The sequence below is a fragment of the Haemorhous mexicanus genome, chromosome 22, assembly GCF_027477595.1.
Source record: "Haemorhous mexicanus isolate bHaeMex1 chromosome 22, bHaeMex1.pri, whole genome shotgun sequence".
NCBI lineage: Eukaryota > Metazoa > Chordata > Aves > Passeriformes > Fringillidae > Haemorhous > Haemorhous mexicanus.
The window spans coordinates 7,579,108-7,602,352 of record NC_082362.1 but is presented as its reverse complement, the minus strand read 5'-3'; the positions used below and the strand labels follow the sequence as shown (position 1 = coordinate 7,602,352).

Genomic DNA, 23,245 nt, shown 5'->3' with positions numbered 1-23,245 from the left:
CACACCTGTAGATTCACTCATACCAGCTGGTGCTACCAGACACGGAAGCAAGAAGGAGTTTAATTCCCCTGGTTAAATCCTTCATGGCCCATCACCGTGGTGCTGAGCCTGGAAACCTCAGACCAGTGTTCATAGTAAAACAGCAGATATGTGTGTGTTTTTTTCTATCTAATGCTCTGTGGCACAGCACGGCGCCGGCCGGGCTTGGCCATACCTGGATGATGCCCCAGAGCAAACGGCCATGGCGCTGGGGCCGGGCGCTGGGTGAGCTCTTGCTGGGGAGCTGGACCTCCTTGGGGAGAGGGAGAGGAGGAAGAGGAGGAGGAGGAGAGGAAAAGCAGCAACAGCTTTGCTGTCATCAGCAGGCAGCTCTTGGGTTTGTGCACATGAGCAGGCGGTTGCCGAGGGGGAAGAGCTAGCCCAAGGCATGGCGCTCCCGGCACGGCTCCGAGCCCGGCCGCACACGGAGCTCGTGCCCAGCAAACCCTCCACGGGGTCGGGCAGCAGCTGCCCTGTGGTCACCTCCTCGCCAGGAAAGGTTTGCTTTTGTTTTGCAGCCAAAGCCAGAGGTGTGTGGCTACAGGTGTGCACTTCCCCTCCTCCCGCCAGGGTCTACATCGCACTGATAAGGTTACATTTTTGTTTTTTATTTAAATTTTTTTTCCTTTTTAAAGCAACCAGCAAGTGAAGCATTTTTTTAGTTGACTGGCAAAAAGACCTGGCATTTGCACAAAAGCTGCAAATGGAAAAGAGCCATCCCCTCCTCCCACCCGCTGCATCCCAGCCCAGAAAAATCCCAAACTGTTGTCGGAAGAAAAAAAAAAAAAAACCACAACAGGGGTGGAGGAGAGGAAGGGGAGGGGGAACAGGTTGGAAAATACCAGGTTTGAGTTAACATTTCCTTGACTTCACACAATTCTTGTGCAAAAAGAAACACCCCCCCCCCCCCAAACAAACAAAAAACCCAAACCCAGAAACATGCTGGAAATAATGAAAACAAATGGAAAGTAATATATAAAATTAAAAATATAAATAGGATGTCTGGCTGACTGGTAGAAGAATAGGTCATTTAGGTTACAAAAAGGAATATACATTCAAGAGGCTCTGAACCCAGTGGGGTAACTGATGTTAAACTTGTGTTAATAGTTAGGCTAGAATTCTCAAGTTTGTCTTTAAAATCTTCACAACACAAGCAAGCTATTTTTAAAAAATATACACTATACACACCTCACACAGCTTCTCCTATCCGTATTACACACGTTACGCTACCCTCCCATCCACTACACCGAGGGGGGGGGTCCCACGGCCGAGGGGCCCGGGGTGTCCCCCCATCCTGTCCCGACCCCCCGGCCCCGCGGTGGCGGTGGGGCAGCGATGGCTGCGGGGCCGGGCAGGTCGCTTGGCCCCTCCACATCATACCACAACCTTCTCAAAGCATTTACAAGTCACCAAAGGGCTGTAGCCTTTTATGTTATACACACTTCACTTTGCAACGTTAATTATTTACATCAGGGCTGCCCCCCCCCCCCCCAATCTTTTAGCTGTTTCTAGGCAGGTAAAAAAATGTTCCTGTTCCAAGCAAAGCAGGGGGAAGAGCTGCGGGGGGTTAGGAGGGAAGAAAAGCTGAAGAAAGGAAGCGGGTGGTTTGCTTGCCAAAAGCCAAACCCGTACGCGCACGTCTGCCTCTCCTTCTCTGACCCTCGAATCCTTACAAGCTCCCATTCCCTACAACCTCCAGGACAACCAGACCCGGAGAGCACGGCCTCACCGGCGCTCAGACTCCTCTGCTCGCAGCTTCCCGGGATGCTCAGCACAGCTACTGACTCACAGGCTTGCCTCTGCCACAGGACACGGAGCACAGATCCTGACCATTTCTAGGAGCCCACCCCTCACTCAGCAGCAGGTCTTGCAGGGCAAGCCAGCTGGGGTGGGGCAGGGACACTGCAACCCCCACAAGCCACCACACTGCACCCCCAAACTCGCCCTTGGCAGCTGCCACCAGGCACAGTCAGGCTCTGCCGGAGCCGTGCAGAGGCAGCGGCCGCCGACTTCAGCTTGTCAACAACCCTGCGCTGATTTCTGCACTCTGCTGAGCTCAGAGTTGCCATAGAAATGTGTGATCCTGGCACTAAAAGCAGGCAACGACCTCAAATCAAAGTCTTTTTTTGTTTTGCTGTTTTTCGGTTTTTTTTTTTTTTTTCCTCCAGTAGATTTAGATGAACTCGGGCTTAAGACATAAACAGTTGGAAGGGGAAAAACAGATCATTTCTAGAGAGATTGAAAAACATAGTCACAAGCCGGTATTAAACTGCAGCAAAGAACCTGAACTTGGTTCCCATTGAGTTCAGCTCCAGAGCAAGCTCGAAGCCACCGCTCTGTCCCTCGCACTGCCCTCCGTGCAGTACAGGACACCCAGGGGAAGGAGATTCCACACAGCCATCAGGGAAAACCCAGCTGGAAGCTGGAAGCCAAAAGCCCCAGGCCAGTGGCTGTTTGCCTCCCCAGCTCGCAATATTTAAGCACAAATTCCTTACAGCATCACTGGACAAGTCTCGGGGATTAGGTGCATGCTGAACTACGACTGGCAATTACAGTAGCTTTTTGCTAGCTGGCACATACTGTATCTATAAATTTTAGTACAAAAACTTAAAAAATACAGAAACTAGGTCAATTTGTTAACTACATATTTACAGATAATTACAATTCTTTTCACTGACAATAATTAAACTAATTGTCAGTGAAAATTCAAACTGTGCATGTTCTGAGGTACCCGTACTCAAGGGTGGGGAGCGGGGCAGGGGGCCGGAGGGGCGAGGTGGGGAGAAGTTTCCCCCCAGGGTTTGTTCACATCCATGGGGGCAAGGCTCGGCCCTCCTGGTTCCTGGTCTCACTGTGTGCACTCAGAGAAAGCAAGGAGAGTGGGAGCTGGAATTGGGGTCTTATTTTCCCTAGGACATGGCTTGAGGGTGTTTTGAGGATGCCAGGCAGGTGCAGAGCCAATGGTCATGAACCAAACTGCCTTCTCCCCACCAGGGAGCCTTCAGGTGAAGTGCAAGTATTGAGACCCACAGCTCAGTGATTAAGGTGCTTGTTTGCTGGCAAATCCAATTTACTAAGTCCCTCTCTAGCTGACAAAGGGCCTTCCTTCCCCTGGAGGAGGGGGCAGGGATGCAACAGGCAGCATCACAGCCCCAATTGGCTGAACTTCATTGTGCAACAGGAACCTGGGTTATCTGCTGCCACTGCTCCCTGGTGGGGTGATGTTTACTAAAACCACTAGATCTATCAGGTTTTCTTATTTTCTGGCTGTAAACAGCAAGCCCCAACCCTCCAAAGCGCCTGACATACAGTCATCAAAAGACTTCGGCTCAACTGATTTGTACAAGTGCAAACTCAAACAACCACAGCAGAAGGACCAGCATCCCTGCCTGGGGATCCACTGCTCCTCTGTCCTTGGCACATAGTTCTGGGCTTACTGTGGGCCAGCACTGGCATGGGAACATCCTACAGGCAGGAATACAGGTAAAGACAACACTACTCCTTGGGAAAAGGGTAAGAATGACCCAACCAAACCTGAGTCTCTCTTATAAAAACTTGCAAGAGACCTTCCAAAAGGGACAGGGGGAATATTGCCTCTGAATTCTCTGGTAGCACAAAGAGAGGCCAGGGTTGGCATTCTGCTGAGCTGGCGGGGTGTCCTTGGGGAAAATGCGTGACCTGACACATGCAAGAACCGCTTATCCCCTGAACTGTCAAATGCCTCCCTAAGATGGGGTCTGTAGAGGACAAAGGAGAAGGTCAGAAGGGTCTTCACAGCTTGAGGAGCTGGTGGTGTCCAGCATGGCACTCACCCCTCTACTATGATAAAGACCAGGGCAAGATTTACTAGAACTGCAGAGCAAGCACCCAGGAGAGGAACGAGGCTGTCCACAGCTGGCTGGACTTGAGTGACGAAGCACACGGGCCTAAGCAGAATAAAGAATGGACCACGAGCATCTCTGTGTGTATATATGGATGTACAGACCGTAAGTCTATAGGTACACACACGTGTACTTAAATCTTCCAATTTAGCTTCTCTTTTGCCTCTCCACACAACCTAAGAACCTCCAGGTATCAGACACACGCCAAGGCAGTCAGTGTTCAGAGCTAGCGGCGGCTCCACCTCAGGAATGCCAAAAGCCAGTGCTGGTGCAGCGAGCCAAGACCGTGCCGGGCTTGTGATCTTTTGTGGTGAGACGCAGCTGGGGACTCTGAGCTCAGCCTGCTGAGCACTTCACCGGCCCACTCGCCGCCTCCCCAGCAGATCCCTACATTGCCTCCACTGCTTGCCTATCGCTAAACCATCTTGTTTTCTTCTCTGCTGCCTTGTGACTTTCTGGTACCCTCATGAAGCTCCCTCCTCTCCTTCAAAGCACACCCACAGCAGCTACCTACCCTCTCATGCCCCAGAAAAAGCAAGCTGCAATTACCAGGGCTGCACTTCAGCGAGGGTTCAGCCCTAGCACAGCCTGTGCCACGTCTGTGCCCTCGCCCTGAGAGCCCTGCTGAGGGGTTGCTTTTGCTCAGAAACAGGAGCGCTAAAGAACAGCAGAACTGAAGTGCCCTGACAGAAATGCACAGCATGAGGTGTGTGTGCACCTATACCCACACACACGTACATACAGAGTATATAAATATATACAAATGAGATACCATATATATATCCAGAGAGATGTGCGTTTTCAACAGAGTAATGGTAGACAGTGGTACGATAGGATTTATTGCCTCTCAAGAAATGGCACGTAAGCAGGGTCGAGGGGCTGGGAGCCTGGAGGCGAGGGGTCCTGGGGGTTTAAACAACAGCACAGCCCCAGGACTGCCCTGGCTGCACCCCCGTGCAGGTCACAGCGAGTGTGCAGTGCCCGTTCTTCCGGCGCAGGAGGGCTGGGTGGGACACAGAGCGATGCCAGCCTGGCCCCAAGCCAGGCAAGTAATGGCTGCAGGGAATTTTTCTGTGGAAAGTTTGGTATCACACCATGTATTTAGTTGTTCAACCTCATTGAAGTTCAAAGGCTTGGAGGGAATGCAGGTGAAACAGAGCTGTGGCCTCCGTTTCAGTGCTGCATCCAAGGAAGAAAGCACGTAATATTCAACATGGAAGGGAGAGGTGGCTGCTGGCTCCCTGGGACCATGGAAAACAAGGAAAATGTGGTCCCTTACACTGATTTTAAACAAAATCAAAGGAAATTTGAATCAGAAAGAGGTAAAAATGCTGGCTACTCTGTTTTTTTTTCCATCTCTGGGCTAAGCTACACCAGAACTTCAGGTCTTTGCAGAGGGGAGAGAAAAATAACCACAGAGAAGAGATTTCAGGGGTCAAGCTGGTGATTTAAAAATACCGCAATAAAGTTTGCAAGTAGTCCACACAGAAGACTTCCCCAGTGTTAAATATGAACATAAGAGATGTAAGAGAACATCTTTGCTGAGGTACTGGAGTAGTTTCCACAATTTACAGTTACAGTAATTTTAAAACCGAGTTAGGGCATGACTGCAATGAGCACAACATGGAGCAATTTGCCTTACTTTTAAAAACGCTTTACTTTTAAAAATAAGAGTTTGCAAACTGATTCAGAGAGTGTTTGCATCTCTCTAGTGCACAGTTGTTCATGTATCTCAGAAATAAACCTGAGATACATTAAAATTCTCAACACCAAGGGCCTCCTCAAATACGTCCAAGGCACAGCCTGACCCTGAGTTCCTCTGGCTACAGCTGTGTAATGAGGTGCTTCCTCTCGAGATCAGGCAGTTTTGGGACAGCTTTTCTTCCCCCACGTACACACAGGGACACACACATTTAGACCAGTTGATCTGAATCAGTTTTTGCAAACTATTTTAATTAAAATATTAACTTGTTGGAATAGTCCAGGTCTGCACATGATATACATGTAAAAATGGTTACTACACAATTCTTTTTGAATACAAAAAAGCCAATATGGGATAGCCATCATTTGGATTCAGCATTCAGTCATGCTTGACATTACACAAATAGATGTGTTGAGAGAATTCTGTTGAAGTAGCTCAATTTAAGCCAGAGACTTTGACCAAATTCAAACCATAACAGAAGCAGAAGAATGAACCCACTGAACTTGCAGGTAGAGCCTGTCTCCACTGTAGCTGCTGCTGTTTGAGATAGAGGAGCTGAACTCAAAATGCTGTGTTAGCACCATGCTCTGGGCACACTCTCCACAATCACATGGTGAACCCCAATACAATTTTGGCCTTTCATTTTGGTTTTGTCTCTCCTTCCAAACCTAAGGAAACACAGGTACCTCTCCTAAATTAGTTTTGCTTTGTTTCAACAACACTGCAATGCAAAAGAGTGACCCCAAAACATTCAATTCCACATAAAAACATAGCAGAGGAAAGGACAGGACAATTCACAGTCACCACTTGCCCCCAGGAGCATCCAGAGGCACCTCCATGGGACCCACACCTCCTCCCAGACTTCTGTCAACTGTTAGTACAACAAAACTCCTTACAAAGGGGCTGCTCAAACATGTTTTGGTAGAGTTTCCATCTTCAATTAGAATGATACGCTACATCACAATGCTAGAAATCCCAGCTGGACTCACCAGACACTGGCAGAGAGTTGAGGATTGGGAGTGGATGTTAATTTAGCTAATGAAAGAACGCTGCCCTGCCGAGTACTGAACAGCAGCGAGACACTATTTACTATATAAATATGTCACGTGGACAAACACATTCGGAAAACCTCGCTTTTGAGCCCTATAAACATATTAAAGGCAAATCCTAGAGTTAGCAGCTAGTGTTTTCTTCAAGATGATTAGTGTGCAAGGAAAAACATTTACAAAGAACCCTGGCTGGTCAGTCCCCAAGAGGGAAACCTTTGCCTCAAACCAAACTTCATCTACCTGCTCTTCTCACAGTCCTGGCTGACCGAGACCATCCTGGCACTGGCACGAGAGCATGCGGGCATCTCTGGTTCCCAGCACTATGGGATGACACGATGCCAACAAAGTAATTCAGTTTTAAGACTCCCTGACCTTTTATCACTGTATGGATTTCACAACCTCCTTTGTTTCCTTTCAGTAGTACAGCAGCTCCAGTGAGCCCTCTGGAAGTAGTGCCTTCTCACATGGTGTGATACGCTGCCGAAATATCACAGCATCTCTAGGGACTGAAAAAGTTGTGAAGTATTGCAGCAATGAAAATAATAAAAAAGGAGCCTCACATGCAGCAAGATCTACAGTGGTGATGTGGGTTAGTCATCAGCTGGGAAAGAGTCATTGGCTCAGCTCCTCCTGGTACACCATGGCAACTAAACATTTCAACAGTTGGCTACACGCTACATGTAAACAGGAAATTGCAACAAGCCAAAAAGGTAATAAATTGGTGGATGTAGTGTAAAAATGAAAAACCCGATCAATGGCATTTTGTGACTATGGCATCCTTCAAAACACCTCTGGCATTTGAGACTGATTGGCTGAAAGTCTAAACATTTCTGAATGGAGCAAAAAGGACTACGCTGGGCTCCAAGAATTATTCTGATGCTTAGCTAAAATGAGATGTCACAGTATTAGCTGTACAAGTGCATTACTTATGCTCCTCTGCCTAACCTCATCTGAGCTACCAGCAGCACAGTCAGGGAGTGCCAAAGCAGATAGACCATTTCAAACATTCCTAGCCTGTTCCCCCAGACAGGTTTACCTACAGAGTTCTCGGGAAGCTGACCAGTGCCTTCTGACAGAACGTCACTTCTTACACAACACGGAGCGCGCACTTGGGTAGAAGGGCCCTGTTGAGCCCTGGTGTGTCTTGGCCTCTCTTCTCACCTTCTTCCTCACCTACAACTCTTTGAAAATGCCTCTTGGCAGAGGCAATACCCTAGAAATTTATCCAATTTAATGACAAAAATGGAACAGAAGATCCAGCTGTTCCTCCCCTGGATGTTGGTTTAAAGGCAGCTTGCCTGGTTTTTGCAGGGTGGCAGATCGAAATTCATGGACATGGGAAGAGGTCTCCACTCTCCCTCAGACTTCCTACACGGATGGCATGATGAGGGCAGTCTGAGGCCCTTCTGTCCTGTCAGTGTGATGACCACCAGCCAACTCTTCTGACTAATTGCATATATTTCTCAGATGCCCTCCCAAGACCCCTCCAAAACGTAAAAAAAAAAAAAAACCAAAACAAAAAACCAAAAAAAAAAACAACAAAAATAACCAGCAAAACAAAAAACCAAAAACCACCCCCCAAAACCCTGCAGCCAAATACTATGACATCCCAGTTAGTAAACACAAAACGTAATGCTTTACAAAATGAATACAATATTCCATGTGCACCCAGCTTCCACACGTCAGCACCGCACTGAGGAGGCTGCTGGGCTGGTGTCTGTAGGCAGTTTCTGTTGGCAGACAGCTCCAGTGGAATTGCCACCCTCAGTTATTGTTTAAGTTATGTATAAGACATGTGTGAACCATTGGATATTTGTGAAGTAACACTTGTGCTCCTGCTCATGCCCTGCTCCGTCCGTCCCCCAGAAGCTGTCCGCCTCAGAGCCTGGGGGCTGTTGCGGACCCCTATAGCACTACTTCGAGGTACCCCCTGCATGGGCCCCGAGGGGTGACCCCATGGCTGAGGTCCACCTTGCATTGGATGGCCCCAAGCTTGCGGTGGGCCACCCATGGGATGACCCCAGTGAGGTCCTGCACCCCCAGTAGGATTGTGGGACCAGCCAGAAGCTCCCGGGTAGCTGTGGCTGAACGCCTCGGGGGAGAGATTAGAAAGAACCATATTACTAAAACCTAGCCTCATGCTTTCTGAGTCAAAGGCTTCGATCTCGCGAGCTTGACGCTCCAGCAGGCTTCGTATCCGCTCCGTGCGCTCGTTCTGCAATGCCAGCATCTCCTCCTCAATCTAGGAAGGAAAAAAAGAGACAGAATGTAGCAGCAGGACTGGCACAGCCTCTGGAGGACCTGTAACAGCTACTGAGGGACTTTTTCCTGCATTTGTGCAGGAAACTGGCTCTAGATCAGATGTCTGTGGACACACAGTCTGTTCTGAATACAAAAGGGTGAATTTTTTAAAGGTTAAGTCTCAAAGACCCACACAGCCCAGAGCATGGTGAACACCAGTTGGAGGGTGTTGGTCCCTGTTCCCTGGTGAACACATGAAATTTGAGGGATGCGAATCTGAAGTCTGCAGTGATATCAACAGCCTGACATACATTAATCTTCTGAGATATAGGAAAGTCTACAGCTTCCATAGATGCCTACTGGGAAAGCACCTTCAGGTACAGCCTGCCAACACAGCTTATGATGACCTTCACTGTTTGTAGCTGAATCTAATGATGATTATGATGACGACTGCTGTTTTCCCTAGGATTCAATGCACGAGCCCACATTCAGCTTCCTCTCTAATGTTCACTGGCCAGATTTTCTTAGCTCATGTATTTATCACCTCCTATCTACCACCCCTTTCCTAATTTGGTTTCCTCGTATTTCACTGCCCTGATACTTTTTCCAGGGTGTGTGGCTGAAGGACATAGGCAGTGCTGTTTGAGTTGTGTGGCAGATTATTAGCTGGATGATATGCAAGCTGGCAACTCCAATTTCTCCCCCATAAGACTGTTCCAAATTGGTTTCCAAGACTACTTTGGTAGGGGCACTGGGATCAGCACTATGAGTACTGAAAACATAGGACTATGGCCTCTTGACACCCATCAGACAGGGATGAAAGCCTTTTTTATTGAAATCTTTGCAGTCAGGTGGAGAACCAGAACCCATTATCTTCTTGCCAGCACTGAAAAAGCTTCTTTTGGCCTCAGTGAAAAAGACCAAATGGGGAAAAAGCAGGAGCCAAGACTTTCAGCACAGCTCACTGGCATCTCCCTGCTGACAGCAGCAACATGGCCAAGAGGTGTTATCTGGGTCTGTGCTGAAGGCACCAGGCAGAGCCTTGTACTTGTACGCACTCTCTTGCCTGAGTCAGGGAATATGCAAAGCAATTTCATCTGGAATTGAGGAAACAATCTGCTCCAGCATGAGTCATCTCCTGAGCCATTTGGGGCTTTCAGAAACTCCTTCTCCACTTGCCTGTTACTCTAGGTGAGTGACAAACTGTGCACTGAGCAGCCCTGCTCACTATTCTTGCTGAAAGCCACAAAGGCAGTGGAGGAAGAAGGAACCTTCTGTAACATTAGCTCTTTAAAATGCTCTGCTTTTTTTTTTTTTCCTGTCCTGCTAAGGAGAATCCTCCTTTTTCAATGTCTTCAGCATGTCACCATTTTCAGTCTCAGTGACAGTGTAACACACAGGGCTTGGTGCAACTGAACTTCACTGAAAGGCCTGCCACTTTGTTAAAGTGACATCACTCAAACCACTCTGAAAATGAAGTGTCTGAGGCATGTGGGAAGGAAATGACTAAATCTAAACTCTTTAAAAGACACTCTTGGGACAAGCTCATTGCTGGTGCAATACAAACAACATTTCACATCAATGGGGCTTGGCTACTCCCTCCTTACTCCAGGGCTGGACATGACACACACGCTCTGGTGAGTTATGGTGATTGGGCACCACCAAAAGTAAAGGCAGCCTGCTGAAAAGGAAGCAGATTTCTATGCATACACTAACTTCTGGAATCTGGTTTATTATTGAACACCAGGGACTGACTTTGCCACAGGCTACACATTTATTTGTGCATATAAATACAGACATTCATCTTGTGCACATACCTGCCTTTCTCTGGCTGCCAGCTTCAGTTAGCACATGCCAGCAAACACCAGGTAACATCACTGAGGGACCCACAACAGAAAACTCACAGCTCTTAGTTCTTACAAAAACAGAACATCACCCTTCCTCCCAAAAAATACCCCTGCTAAAGAATGATGTGTCTGCCTCTGGACCCACATGTTTGCCCTTGAGTCACTGCCAAGTGACTGGAACCCCACCAAGGTCTCACTGCTGGTGCATGACCTGTGATTTTCATGTGCCAAGATTGCACATATTGCTACAGGAACCTATGAAAGCTGAAGCACCATCAATTTTTTTGCTATTCTAATGCAATATAGGGACACAAAATGAAAAATTATGCTAGGTGATATTTTTATCTGTTTTTATTCACTATGAAATAGTATTGTTGAGATTTCTATCCCCATTACTGATGCCAAATCCTCCACAGGGGTTTTCCATGCACAGAGACTTCTATCCTGGTACACAACGGAAAACTTCTACAACATTATTGGTTGATGTGGGTTTGAGTCGTGGGCTTCACTGCAGCTTCTACCACTATGTGCAATATATGCTGCTCCCACAGAGCAGGGAGCACTGGCTCACCGTGGCACTTCCTCCCCGAGCTGCTCATGCCACCAGAGGGCAATGCACCTCCAGATAAATCCATACCCATGCCAGGCTGTGACGGGAGCTGGGACCAAAATAACTAGCAGTGGTGTCTAAAGACAACTACAGCACACAAATGACACACAGGAACTCTGCTTTCATAAATTCATCTATTTTCTGAGAGCAATTGCCTCCTTGCAGAGACCAAAGCCCAGCAGGACTGTGCTGCCTCCTTGCGTGTGCTCCCTCCGCTGGCCGTGAGGTGGAGCAGTGCTCTGTAGACTATCCCAGCATCCATCCATTAGGCCCTAGAAGAATTTCAGTGTAAAGAACCTCGAGGCCACAGAGTAATCACCCTAATTTATTACACACTGATGAACAAAACTGGGAAATGTTCCGTGAATGGCAATGGCTGACACTTATAGGGCAAGTCCGAAGGGAAAACAACTGCAGGAGGAAGGCTGACAGTTTATTTCCTCTCATCAGTTTTTGGTGCATTTCCCTTCTCTTGGTCTGTGTATGCCAATCACAATTCTACACACATATCTAGCACTGCACCTGAAGCAAACTTTAACAAGAAGCACCTGATACACCTGAATACACTTTAACAAGAAGCACCTGTAGCCAACTACAAGCTGAGACCTCAGGAGCAGCAGATGCACCACACCTGTGGCTTTGGCTACTTGAGTTTGCTCATAAGAGACATAATTTCATAGGGACACTGCAGCCCCCAGCCTTAGGTTGTTAATGTCTGCTCTCTGATAAACCAGGAAAGCCAATCTCCAGCTCAGAGACAGAGAGTACAGTTCTCTCTCCCTTCTGCCCAGAGAGGCACATCCCCCTCTGGCACACTTCAGACAGCTCTATCCCAGCCAGAAGCTGCTCACACGGGAGGCCTGAGCTGGCAGAAAGTTTAGTCTATGTGTCACTGAGCTTTCAACCCCAGAGAGACAAACACCCAAATGATCTGTGTTACTATATACAGCAAAGTAAGAGCAGTTTATCTTTCACTGATAAGTGGAATTTAAGATCTGAAATATGGAGTGTGCTTAGGATGCTCACATGCCCACTTTACCTTCTGCTCCAGGAGGGCCCGGCGGAGGGACACCCTCTGCTCAAGATCGCGCAGCTCCCGATCATGCTGGGCTTCTGCCTGCATCTTGATTTTACTCTGATATGCGTTCAGCAGCTCCAGTTCTTGCTGCAGCTGCATCTTCAAAACCTGGCACTCTGCTTCCTGTGCCTCATCCAAACGCAGCTGGGAAAGACAGACAATAGAGACGTTTCACCATGGGGTAACCACTGCTGACACTCCAGGGAGGACCGCGGGGAGGGGGAGAATGGGCTGGGACATTGTTTTCTTAGCAATACAATTGGTCTCTATTGTACTTGGCTTGGCTGAACAGAGGACCTACAGTGACAAAGACTGGTGACAGTGAGCCCACAGCACTGATGCAAGTGATGCTGATGAGCAGTGGCGCCTCAGGAACCACGATCCACACTGCAGAGACCAGACTGCTGGAGGTGCAAACATCCTCAGCTCTCCTCTCGCTAGAGGCAAAGAGAAGCTCTCTTGCTCTATTCAACTGGATTAACCAATTACCTCTACCCAGGAGACTTAGGTCCAGAGCCTTGCCAATGCAGGACTTTGGGCACAAGGATATAACAAAATAAACCTAAAAGCAACACGATACTGAACTTTTAACCTTCCCATCATAAAAGAAGCCAGCTACCCTGCCTCACAGTGTTAAATTTGTGTACAAAGTGATGTGAGCAGGATGCAATATGCAAGAATTGCAAAGAAAAGTGCACATTAAGCTGTAGCAAGGATTTGAAGCATTGCTCATGTGGTCATTCCTTAAAGAAGGAATCTCTTAAAGAAGGAATCACAGAACTTTCACAACACTTTGACCTCAGATTTACAGTCAAAACTGTGGACTCCTCCATGACTCAATGAGCATCTTCCACCAGTGGCACATGCTTGGGTTGGTATCATCAACAAAATCTAAATGAGTTAAGCAGCCAGTTGCACACTATGTAATGATGCTCTAACAGGGATGTTTATGTTGCCACATTTCATGCAAAAGCAGTTCATTGGTCACACAGATGCATCACTTTGCATCTCTACAACAGCAGCTTCAGCTTCAGCCTGCCTGGAGGGGGTGGTAGGTCTTTCCTCTGGGTTTGAACTCTGCTTTCTAAACACAGAGGAAGGACTGTGCAGGGGATGGCATGTGCAGCAAGGAAGCAGAAAGCCTGCTGTCAGGATACAGAGCGGTTAAAATGCAAACATCCCTCTTTGGCTGAGGAACCCTGGGTCCCTCGGAGGCGACTCACAGCTTGTGTAGAGAGCATTTCATTAATGCTGTGATCATACTGCTCAGCCAGGATAGCCAGCTTCCGGGTCTGCTCCTCCTTGAGCCGTTTGAGGACAGCTTTATGTTCACTCTTTGGCGTGGTCTCCAGCAGATGGTTTCTCAGTGCTTTGTACTGTCTGGTTTGGATCTTGCATGTATCCTGAAACTGCTTCTTTATCTGTAGTTCTTTTGACTGGAAAGATGGAGGGGACACAAAGAAAAAACCAGCATGTTTCAAATGAGCGAAATATCCATTCAAATGGATATTTAGGATTACATTAAGGATATGAGTTCAAGAATCCACAAATGTATATTAACATCTACAGTGCAAGGAGGGAAGCAAAATACACAAGAGGCAATGACTATTGCTGCAGCTGCTTTGACACTGCTACTGTGCAAAACAATTACGATACAGACACTTTTATAACAAAGCTCCAGCCTAAATACAGCTGTCTCTGCACAAAGAGCTTCACATTTGTCACTGGACTGAATCCAGTCCTGGGTGCTGCTTTTCAAGAAAAGTTCTTGAGGGACAGGACTAATATTTATTAGCACCAAAAGCCATACTTACACAACTGTGCTTGTATGGCACATATATGTGAACAGCACTTAATGTTATGAAAAGAAGCAGATCTGGTGCATGGGAAAGGACAGGAAAAAAGAGCAATGCTTTTTCCATTGAGGGTTTGATGAATATAAGATGTATTCTAACCCTTGATATTACGAGCCTGGTTTTCATAAAGAAACCCAAAAAAGACTAGATGCTTTAAAATGTACACCACAAAACAGTAGTATTGTGTTGGTCTAGCAAACAAAACAATTCCCCAGTCCCAGTGGAGGATTACTGGAAATGGAGTTTTCCTCCCTTTACACTTGCTAACATCTCTGTATTGTTTAGAGACATAGCTGTGATGGCCCATAGGGTTGGGGGACACCAATCCTGGAAAAGGTATTGGGATCCAGCTTTGCTGTATGACCTTGAAGAAATTACTTTTTTTCTTTTACCTGCCTTCAGAGCAGCCTATGAAGTTTAACATGTATTAAGTGTTTCAAGATCCTGAAAATGAGGGTGTTCTGGAGTTCTCTGTATCTTTCTATGGGATGGCTGGCAGGGATACTACTAACAAAGCAAAACCCAGAAGGGATGAGTGATGATGGTTAATTGAGGGTCAAATTCACCATGGTAAGAATAAACAAATAAATAAACAAACACAAATCACTAAAATCAGACATGAGTGCCTTTCCATTGTTAGGCACCATGCCAAATACTGAAGCACTAGAGGCACAAACAGAGCACAGGACCACTCCTGTTTGAGTAAGTTGGAAGAGCTCTGGGATCTAACCAGTGAGGCAGATCTCTGTGCATGGCCAAATCAGCCCCTCCACTGCCTGCTCCTGGCACCAAGTCAGGGCTCAGCAGGGCAGGTGATAAGCACAGCACTTACAGCCACCTCAAAAGGTGCACTGGGATCAAACAACACCCCCAGCCCAAGAGCACTTAGCTGCATAAAACAACAATAACACTTTGCTAACCTGATGCAGAGAACAGGACAAAGATGGGTTTCATTCAAATCAAAACATCTATCATGAAGAGGAATGCATCACTTTTAACCTTTCTAAATTTCACAGAAAGTTATTTCCTTCCAGGAAACCTTTAAGGTTGTTTCTCACTGCCCTTAAGGGAAGTGTCAGCAGGTTACACATTCCCATCAGGGACCTGGTCACAGCAAAACACTATCAACCTATTTTGCCCTCATTTTTTGTGAAGTCTTGCTTGGACACCAGACTGTTTACAGGCTCCCAATCCAAAGGTTTTAACAACAGGAAACAGAAGGGAGGGGTAAGATTTCCAGTCAGACTTCTGACAAGATCATTTTGACCTAGTATTGTGAAATACCAGCAAGAGGGTATTTGCATCACAATTAACACACTTGAAATAATAACAGCCGTTTTCACTGAAGGGTGAATTCTAGTTATGGGTCCTTCTGGTGCTGTCATAGAACAGACAGTGACCGTTAAAAACCTGCTTCCAGGACAAAGGGCCTCACTAAATAACAAAGGGAAAGCCTGAAATGTGCCCTTGAGGGAAAACGTTGCTGGGGAGAGAAACTGAACAAATGGTCAAATTATCTATTCAATTAAGAATACTTGCCTGCATTAGTCAGAGGCAGGAGAAGGAGTTAATGCTAGAGAACAGCCTCGATAAAGAGGGGATTGTGCTACAAACCCAACGGTTGTCCAGGGCTCTGCTGTTAGCATTGCCTGTTCGCAAAGGTGCAGGATTGACAGCTCAAGCCTGAAATCCTCCACTAATCACAGAACAGCCATGCAAAGCAAAGTGCAAGCTTTCCATGCTCCCTGCAAAACGCTCCAGCCCTGTCCTCCCTGGAAAAGGGAAGGGGTTGCAGAGTCTGCAGAGGTGAGAGGGCAGCCAAGCCCCTGCAGCACAGAAGTACCACAGATCCTGCTGCCAGGGAAGGAGAACGGACATGCTGCCTACTCGTGTTTGCACCACATCACCTTGGGGAGGCAGAACTCATTCATGCTAATCTCAGAAGGATCAACCTAATACAGCTGCTTCAGTTTTATTCAGCTCAGAGTGCAGCACAGCTTCCCTGTGAAGTCATCTGCTATTTATACACTATATCCTTGGAGATTCTCAACAGTGATCAGATGGTCCCTTGTTCTCACAAGCTAGGTTTTCACTATTTAATATTATTCTAATATTGACAAATCAGGTATCATTTTTTCTTTTCTGAAGTTGTGTTTTCAAGTTGGTTATTTTCTCTGTAAGAAGATAACTTGCAGGTGGTGAAAACTAAGTCAGATGGAAAATATCATGAAGAGGAAAGATGTAGAACAACAAAGAAACCCCATGCTCAGTATGCCATACACTCATTTTGTTACTGGCACAGCTGAACACAGGGTGGAGAGAAGAAGTCAGCCTCCTCAAAGGAAATGTACCAGGCAGCTTTGTGAAAGGCCTTATACATCCTTCTCAGACACTTCAAAATAAACCACTGGACTTCTTCGGATGAAGTGAAGGCTTAAACAAAAACACTAAAAGCCTCAATCACAGAGGCCCCATAATTCTGGTCAGCCACCAGAGCTACAAGGGCAGCATGAGAAACCCAGAAGAGACAAACAGCAAAGGTCAGTGCCAGGAGCTTCCTGAGGACACTGCACTTGGCTGGTGTCTCTCTCTTCCCCCTCCCCACTTGCCACCATGCCAGATTTAATATAAAAACACTAACCAGGTGAGTTAGCCAAGACTGAGAGTGAAGTTCATTTTGATGCACACAGCAACACAAAGCTTTTGGATTTTGTTTTTAAATGACACTACTTCATTACAGAAATACTGATTTTATTTTTGTATATGGGGGAGAGAAAGATCAGAAAATGGCGTAGGAGGGGGGAAAAAAAAAGCATACTGTGAACATTAAATGCATTTAAATCTACCCCAGAAAGGAAGGGACTTTGCTGAGAAGAGCTTTTCAAAGAAGAGGAGGGACTAGTGCTGCTGCGGCCTACCTGCAATACCCTCTAAGGCTGATCACCACTATGGTGCTCTTCAAGTTAACCAGCTTCAAATCACCTTGGCCTTGCACTGTAAACGGGCTGTAATGGACCACTCACCATGGACCACTTTTCCACTACCACCAGCTCAAATGGGAGTTCCTACATCCCCTAGTGCCTCCAGAACTCCTACATCCCTTAGTGCCTCCAGAGCTCCTACACCCTTTAGGTGCCTGCAGAGCTCCTACATCCCTTAGTGCCTCCAGAGCTCCTACATCCTTTAGTGCCTCCAGAGCTCCTACATCCCTTAGTGCCTCCAGAGCTCCTACACCCTTTAGTACCTTCAGAGCTCCTACATCCCTTAGTGCCTCCAGAGCTCCTACATCCTTTAGTACCTTCAGAGCTCCTACATCCTTTAGTGCCTGCAGAGCTCCTACATCCCTTAGTGCCTCCAGAGCTCCTACATCCCTTAGTGCCTCCAGAGCTCCTACATCCCTTAGTGCCTCCAGAGCTCCTACACCCCTTAGTGCCTTCAGAGCTCCTACACCCCTTAGTGCCTTCAGAGCTCCTACACCCCTTAGTGCCTTCAGAGCTCCTACACCCCTTAGTGCCTTCAGAGCTCCTACATCCCTTAGTGCCTCCAGAGCTCCTACATCCCTTAGTGCCTCCAGAGCTCCTACATCCTTTAGTACCTTCAGAGCTCCTACATCCTTTAGTGCCTGCAGAGCTCCTACATCCCTTAGTGCCTCCAGAGCTCCTACATTCCTTAGTGCCTCCAGAGCTCCTACATCCCTTAGTGCCTCCAGAGCTCCTACACCCCTTAGTGCCTCCAGAGCTCCTACACCCCTTAGTGCCTCCAGAGCTCCTACATTCCTTAGTGCCTCCAGAGCTCCTACATCCCTTAGTGCCTTCAGAGCTCCTACACCCTTTAGTACCTTCAGAGCTCCTACATCCCTTAGTACCTTCAGAGCTCCTACATCCCTTAGTACCTTCAGAGCTCCTACACCCCTTAGTGCCTGAAGAGCTCCTACATCACTTAGTGCCTTCAGAGCTCCTACATCCCTTAGTGCCTTCAGAGCTCCTACACCACTTAGTGCCTTCAGAGCTCCTACATCCCTTAGTGCCTGCAGAGCTCCTACATCCCTTAGTGCCTGCAGAGCTCCTACATCCCTTAGTGCCTCCAGAGCTCCTACATCCTTTAGTACCTTCAGAGCTCCTACATCCTTTAGTGTCTGCAGAGCTCCTACATCCCTTAGTGCCTCCAGAGCTCCTACATTCCTTAGTGCCTCCAGAGCTCCTACATCCCTTAGTGCCTCCAGAGCTCCTACATCCTTTAGTACCTTCAGAGCTCCTACATCCTTTAGTGCCTCCAGAGCTCCTACATCCCTTAGTGCCTCCAGAGCTCCTCCACCCCCTAGTACCTTCAGGCTCTTGGGCTGCTGCCGGACCTCCATGACGTGCTTGCGGCGCAGCTCCCGCTCGCGGCGCTTGTTGTACTCCAGCTGGTTGGTGAGCTCGGTCTGGTGCTGGAGCCGGATCAGCTCGCAGCGCATCTTCTGGATGGTGCTGAGATGGCGGAACTCCAGCTCCTGCATGGACTCGTGCTGACGCAGCAGCATGGCGTGCTCCAGGTCCTTCTGTGTCTGCCTTTTGTTTAGCTCCTAGCAGGAGGACAGAGGGAATTATTAGGTTCTTTGTACTTACTTGGATTTCCTTTGACAAAGTGACATTTCACTTTGTTCACAAGGGCATTTCTCCTTCCAAGGCGTCTGAGGACAGACCACAGGGCTTCTTGGTCTTATCAGCAGCAGACAGCAACGCCGCCGGTAATTTTTCCTTCCTCATTTCACTTTTCTTCTTCCTGTTCTAGATGCTCAACAGGATTCACAGTTAGCATTTTCTGTTAACTGTTGAGTCTGATGACTTCTTGGACCTAACAATCCTCCTGCAATAGGGCATTAACCTGTACATTGGATGCCACAGGGATGACCAGATGATACTGCAAAGCATCCGACCACTGTTCTACCAAAACACTTTGGATGTGGTAACAAACACTTCTGTGTGACTTGAGTTGGACTGCAGGTGCTCCTGTGAGATGCACTTCCCACAGGTGCATCCAGGTCTCCTCTCTGGCTGTTCCCTGGTCCCTTACCTCCCGAACCAGGTCCTGCTCCAGGTTATGGCGGCCCAGGAGCATCCGTCTCTTGAAGCGGCGACACTCCAGCTCCAAGTACTGCCTCTGACGCCTCAGTAAGTTGGCCTCTTCTTCTGCCTGGAAATGCTGGATGTTCTCCTTCTGCTTAGAGAGCCACTCCTGCTTTTCCTTCTTTGGAGTGCTCTGGTTTTCATTCAGCTCCTGATAATCGCAAGGTGATTAATTGTGGAATAGTTATATTAAGTTCTTTAGCCACAAACTGGCATCACATCATGTAAGGAACACTAAAGAAATACCAGGAGACAAATCACAGTCAAACAGATTCAACTACAGTTTTTTTGGTTTTTTTTTTTTTTTTGCACTGGCCAAAATACTGGCTAATGTTCACAGTTTCCAGACTGATGTATCAGCTGAAAATGTCAAAATGAGACATTTTGACACTGAAAACCCTTGGAGGTACTGCCATACTGCCTGGTAAACATTTTTACAGGCTCCCAAAGGACTGAGAGAAGGAAAGTGTTCACGTCCTGTTGTTCAAACAGAACTCCAGCCACATGAAGCACATCTGAAAAATTTTTCTGTCTTGGTTGATTGGAGCACATACCCATTTTACAGTAACTCATCGAGGCAGAGCTGCTCACTGAGATGCCATAACTCACAAAAACAATGTAAAGAAGTTCACAGGTAAAACTTAAAGAGTTTCCACAATTGTACTACATAGCTTAAAGTATCTTTGGCAAAAGACTCTGCTTGCTTGAATTGCATACTAGAGATGCCCATGCAGTAATTAAGACTTGTTGTGATACATTTCAACTGAAGTATGAGACAGAACTCCTCTGTATTTCATCAGTGTTTCTTGGTGCTCTGTGATCTACTGCCCACTTAGAAAGAGATTCTATGTTATTATAGAGAGCCCACGCTACTGTAGTTTTTGTTAGATCTTTCTTGGCTCTGCTGCTCTTTAGCCTTTTTTTTTCTCCTGGGAAATGCCTATGTTTGGGAATATTTCCCTTTGGAGCAAGTTCCAAAGTTGTGTCACACAAGTTGATGGTTGAACATTAAATGGTTCTTTCAAAAAAATTATTTATAGTGCTTACGGTTTCAGTCACTCCACAAAAAGAATCAGGAAGTTTGATGCTACAGTTTCTCTGCATTTCAGAGAGATCTTGATTTTCACTAAAATGCAATAATTTTTAAATAATTACACAGCTTTCTCCATCAAAATTTATAGTGCTTTACAGGTATTTTCCTTACAAAAAATGCAGATCATCTTTACTGCTCTGTTCTCTTGCTCCTGTACAGGAATATCATTAAGTGATAAGAAACTTCACTAACTGCTGCAGGGAATGGCCACTACCTGCAACAATAATGTATGAGAAAAGTCTTCATGACCTTTCATAAACTTTTTTCATTCCTCAGGATTGCCAACTTTGCATGTTTCTGGCTAAAAAGCAGCATTAAACAATGGAGAGGTTTGTACTTTTACAAGATAAACATATAGTTACCAACAACTAACTGAAAAGTAAATTCTCTTAGTCAAAGATCAAAGAGATGAAACAAATATAGTACACACAGGACTCTGCTCATGAAATGCAGAACTCACTGCAATCCTAAGGAAGATCTGTGGTGCAGTGTCACTTTTATTTTCACATGCTCACCACTCTCACACCATATCACACATTTCTCACTGGAGATGAGTTACCTCTTTCAGCTGCTCCTTACGGAGTTTATATTCTCTCTTCTGGGACTCCAGGAAACTGTTCAATTCTTTTTTCTGCTGGGCCTGAATATGCTGTTGGAACTTCTTCTCTTCGTTGGCCATCACTTTAGCCTACAGCAAATCCAGCAGCAAGTCAGTCTGAGTCCCAATGGATTATAGCTCATGTCCAATTTCAGCCGCAAGACCCAGATCTCATGGTAGTTACCACAATATTCACCACGTCTCTGGACAAGTCCAAGTCAGAGGAGCTTGTCCTCACTCTCTCCTCATTCCCCATCCCATCAAGGCACCCAGCAGAGTCCTCCTCCACTGCCACATTCCCTCAGCCCTATTGTTCAGCTAATCTTGACTCAAAAAGTCAAAACCTTATGATAAATTATATTCTCAGCCTTCCACTGAGAGATCAGAGATGAACAAAAAATCTATAATAACTGCTGTAGGCAGCACCACTTGATTATCAATTATTTAAAAGCATAGCCCCCCCATATCCATACACAACTAGACAGTGAACATTTAAGTGTAGCTGGCACATTTCTCCGCAGGCTAATCTGCCTCCACAACACTCAATGGCAGGCAATTATTGACAGCACAGACATGGCAAGAGAGAGGAAAACCCTCAGTGTTTTTTCTGGGGTCAGGATTCTAACATTCAGTACAACCCACTGCCGTAAAGGACATACCTTTTCTCTAGTTACATAACCCCTCAGTGTAAGGAGGTGATGTATTAACCTTTTTCTAATTATCAATTTGCTTGGCTCCTGAGAACAAGACATCTCAGAGTCCACACTGTCATCCCTGCATCAGTGAGGGGAAGTGGACAATTCAATGTAATTAACAAACATGGGTTGGTCTGATAAACCATAACCTCCTACCTCTTTTTCCATGGCTGCTTGGTGCTTTTTAATTAGCTTTTCCATTTCTGCAGCAAAATTGTTACGCTGTGTTTCGAGATCTTTGTCCAACCTGAGGCGGTGCTCGTCCATCTCTGCCTTCAGTTTATTCTCTAATGCCATCAGTTGCTTCTGGTGCTGCCTTCTCATACGTTTGTAGCCAGACATCTGCTCTCGGAGCTCAGAGTCTTGCTCATGTTCCTGCATTTGCCTTGTCACCTAGGAAGATAACCACATCGGGCCAGAGGAAGTTAATGCTGCTTAATCTGCTTTTCAGCAGTCTTCAAACCACAAAAGAAAACGATTCAGTTAAGAAATATGATTTTGTTGTAAAGAAAAGCACACATCCTAATGGCAGCAGAGCAGATTAAAAACTCAATTCTGCTGTAGGAGATAAGCTCATATGGGCTCCAGCAGAAAAACAGTACAATTGTTATAAAGCTGGTACTAAATAACGGCCTTTTAGCCTAATACAATGAGAGTGGATACATACACACACCCACAAATATTCATAATATGCATATGAAAAAAAAACCCAGCTTATTATAAATGGTTTCCTATATTCTACGGGGCACATTGGATTTGAGACTTAAAAATATTTAATAGACACAAATTACATTTGCCCAGGTATCTCACTGAAGCTTTTATTAACTGACGCTAAATTATTTCAGTGCCAGTATCTCAGTCAATGAAGATAGCTCATACTGTGGTTATATTCTGAAAGCTCTGAGAAGTTGCTCATATGGTGGTGATATTCTGAAAGCTCTGAGAAGCTGCACAGAGCTGTGTTCAAAGCATCCCCTCCTGCAGAGCTCTCCCCAAGCCAGCCCTCCACGTACCAGCGACGCTGTGCGTATGGTAGCAAAGTGCTCTCGGTTCCGATAATGAGACTTGTGGCGAGATACTTGGGGAGGAGACTGGGGTTCTGATGCCCTTGTCCGAGGATCCGACTCCTCTCTGTAGTTCTCTTCCTCCTTATCAGCAAATATTAATGTCAGAGAATAAAGAGAAACTGTGTTACTAAAGATTTTTAATTTTGGTCTTTTTATTTGAAAGGAAGAAAAAAGCATTTTACATTTATCAGCCCTGAAAGATCCTCCTGCTGATGAAGGTGTATACTGCAAAAGGAATTCTGATCTACGACCTTCGCTTTCTGAAATTTCATACTGAATTTTTATTACTAAGAGAAAGATTACTAACCAAAGCTGAAAATGAGGAAAAATAATGGAAAAGTGAAAGCAGAGTTAAACAGTTTACTGCAACAAAACATAACA

The 23,245-nt window shown here is 46.3% G+C and overlaps 1 protein-coding gene across 2 annotated transcripts in view; it reads right to left on the bottom strand.

Annotated features, from left to right (window-relative positions):
- Positions 1–5,852: 5,852 nt before the first annotated feature.
- Positions 5,853–23,245, bottom strand: part of TAOK1 (TAO kinase 1) — a 62,998-nt gene continuing 45,605 nt past the window's right edge. Inside the window, exons 13-20 of one of the 2 annotated variants that reach the window (XM_059866152.1) lie at positions 22,811–22,945; positions 21,954–22,190; positions 21,064–21,192; positions 19,359–19,562; positions 18,628–18,867; positions 13,671–13,883; positions 12,409–12,591; positions 5,853–8,913 (exon numbers count right to left, since the gene is read on the bottom strand). In XM_059866152.1, coding sequence (XP_059722135.1) covers positions 8,452–8,913; positions 12,409–12,591; positions 13,671–13,883; positions 18,628–18,867; positions 19,359–19,562; positions 21,064–21,192; positions 21,954–22,190; positions 22,811–22,945 — 1,803 coding nt within the window. In that variant the 3' untranslated portion in view covers positions 5,853–8,451. The remainder of the gene's footprint in view (positions 8,914–12,408; positions 12,592–13,670; positions 13,884–18,627; positions 18,868–19,358; positions 19,563–21,063; positions 21,193–21,953; positions 22,191–22,810; positions 22,946–23,245) is intronic. The other variant, XM_059866153.1, reaches the window with a different exon arrangement.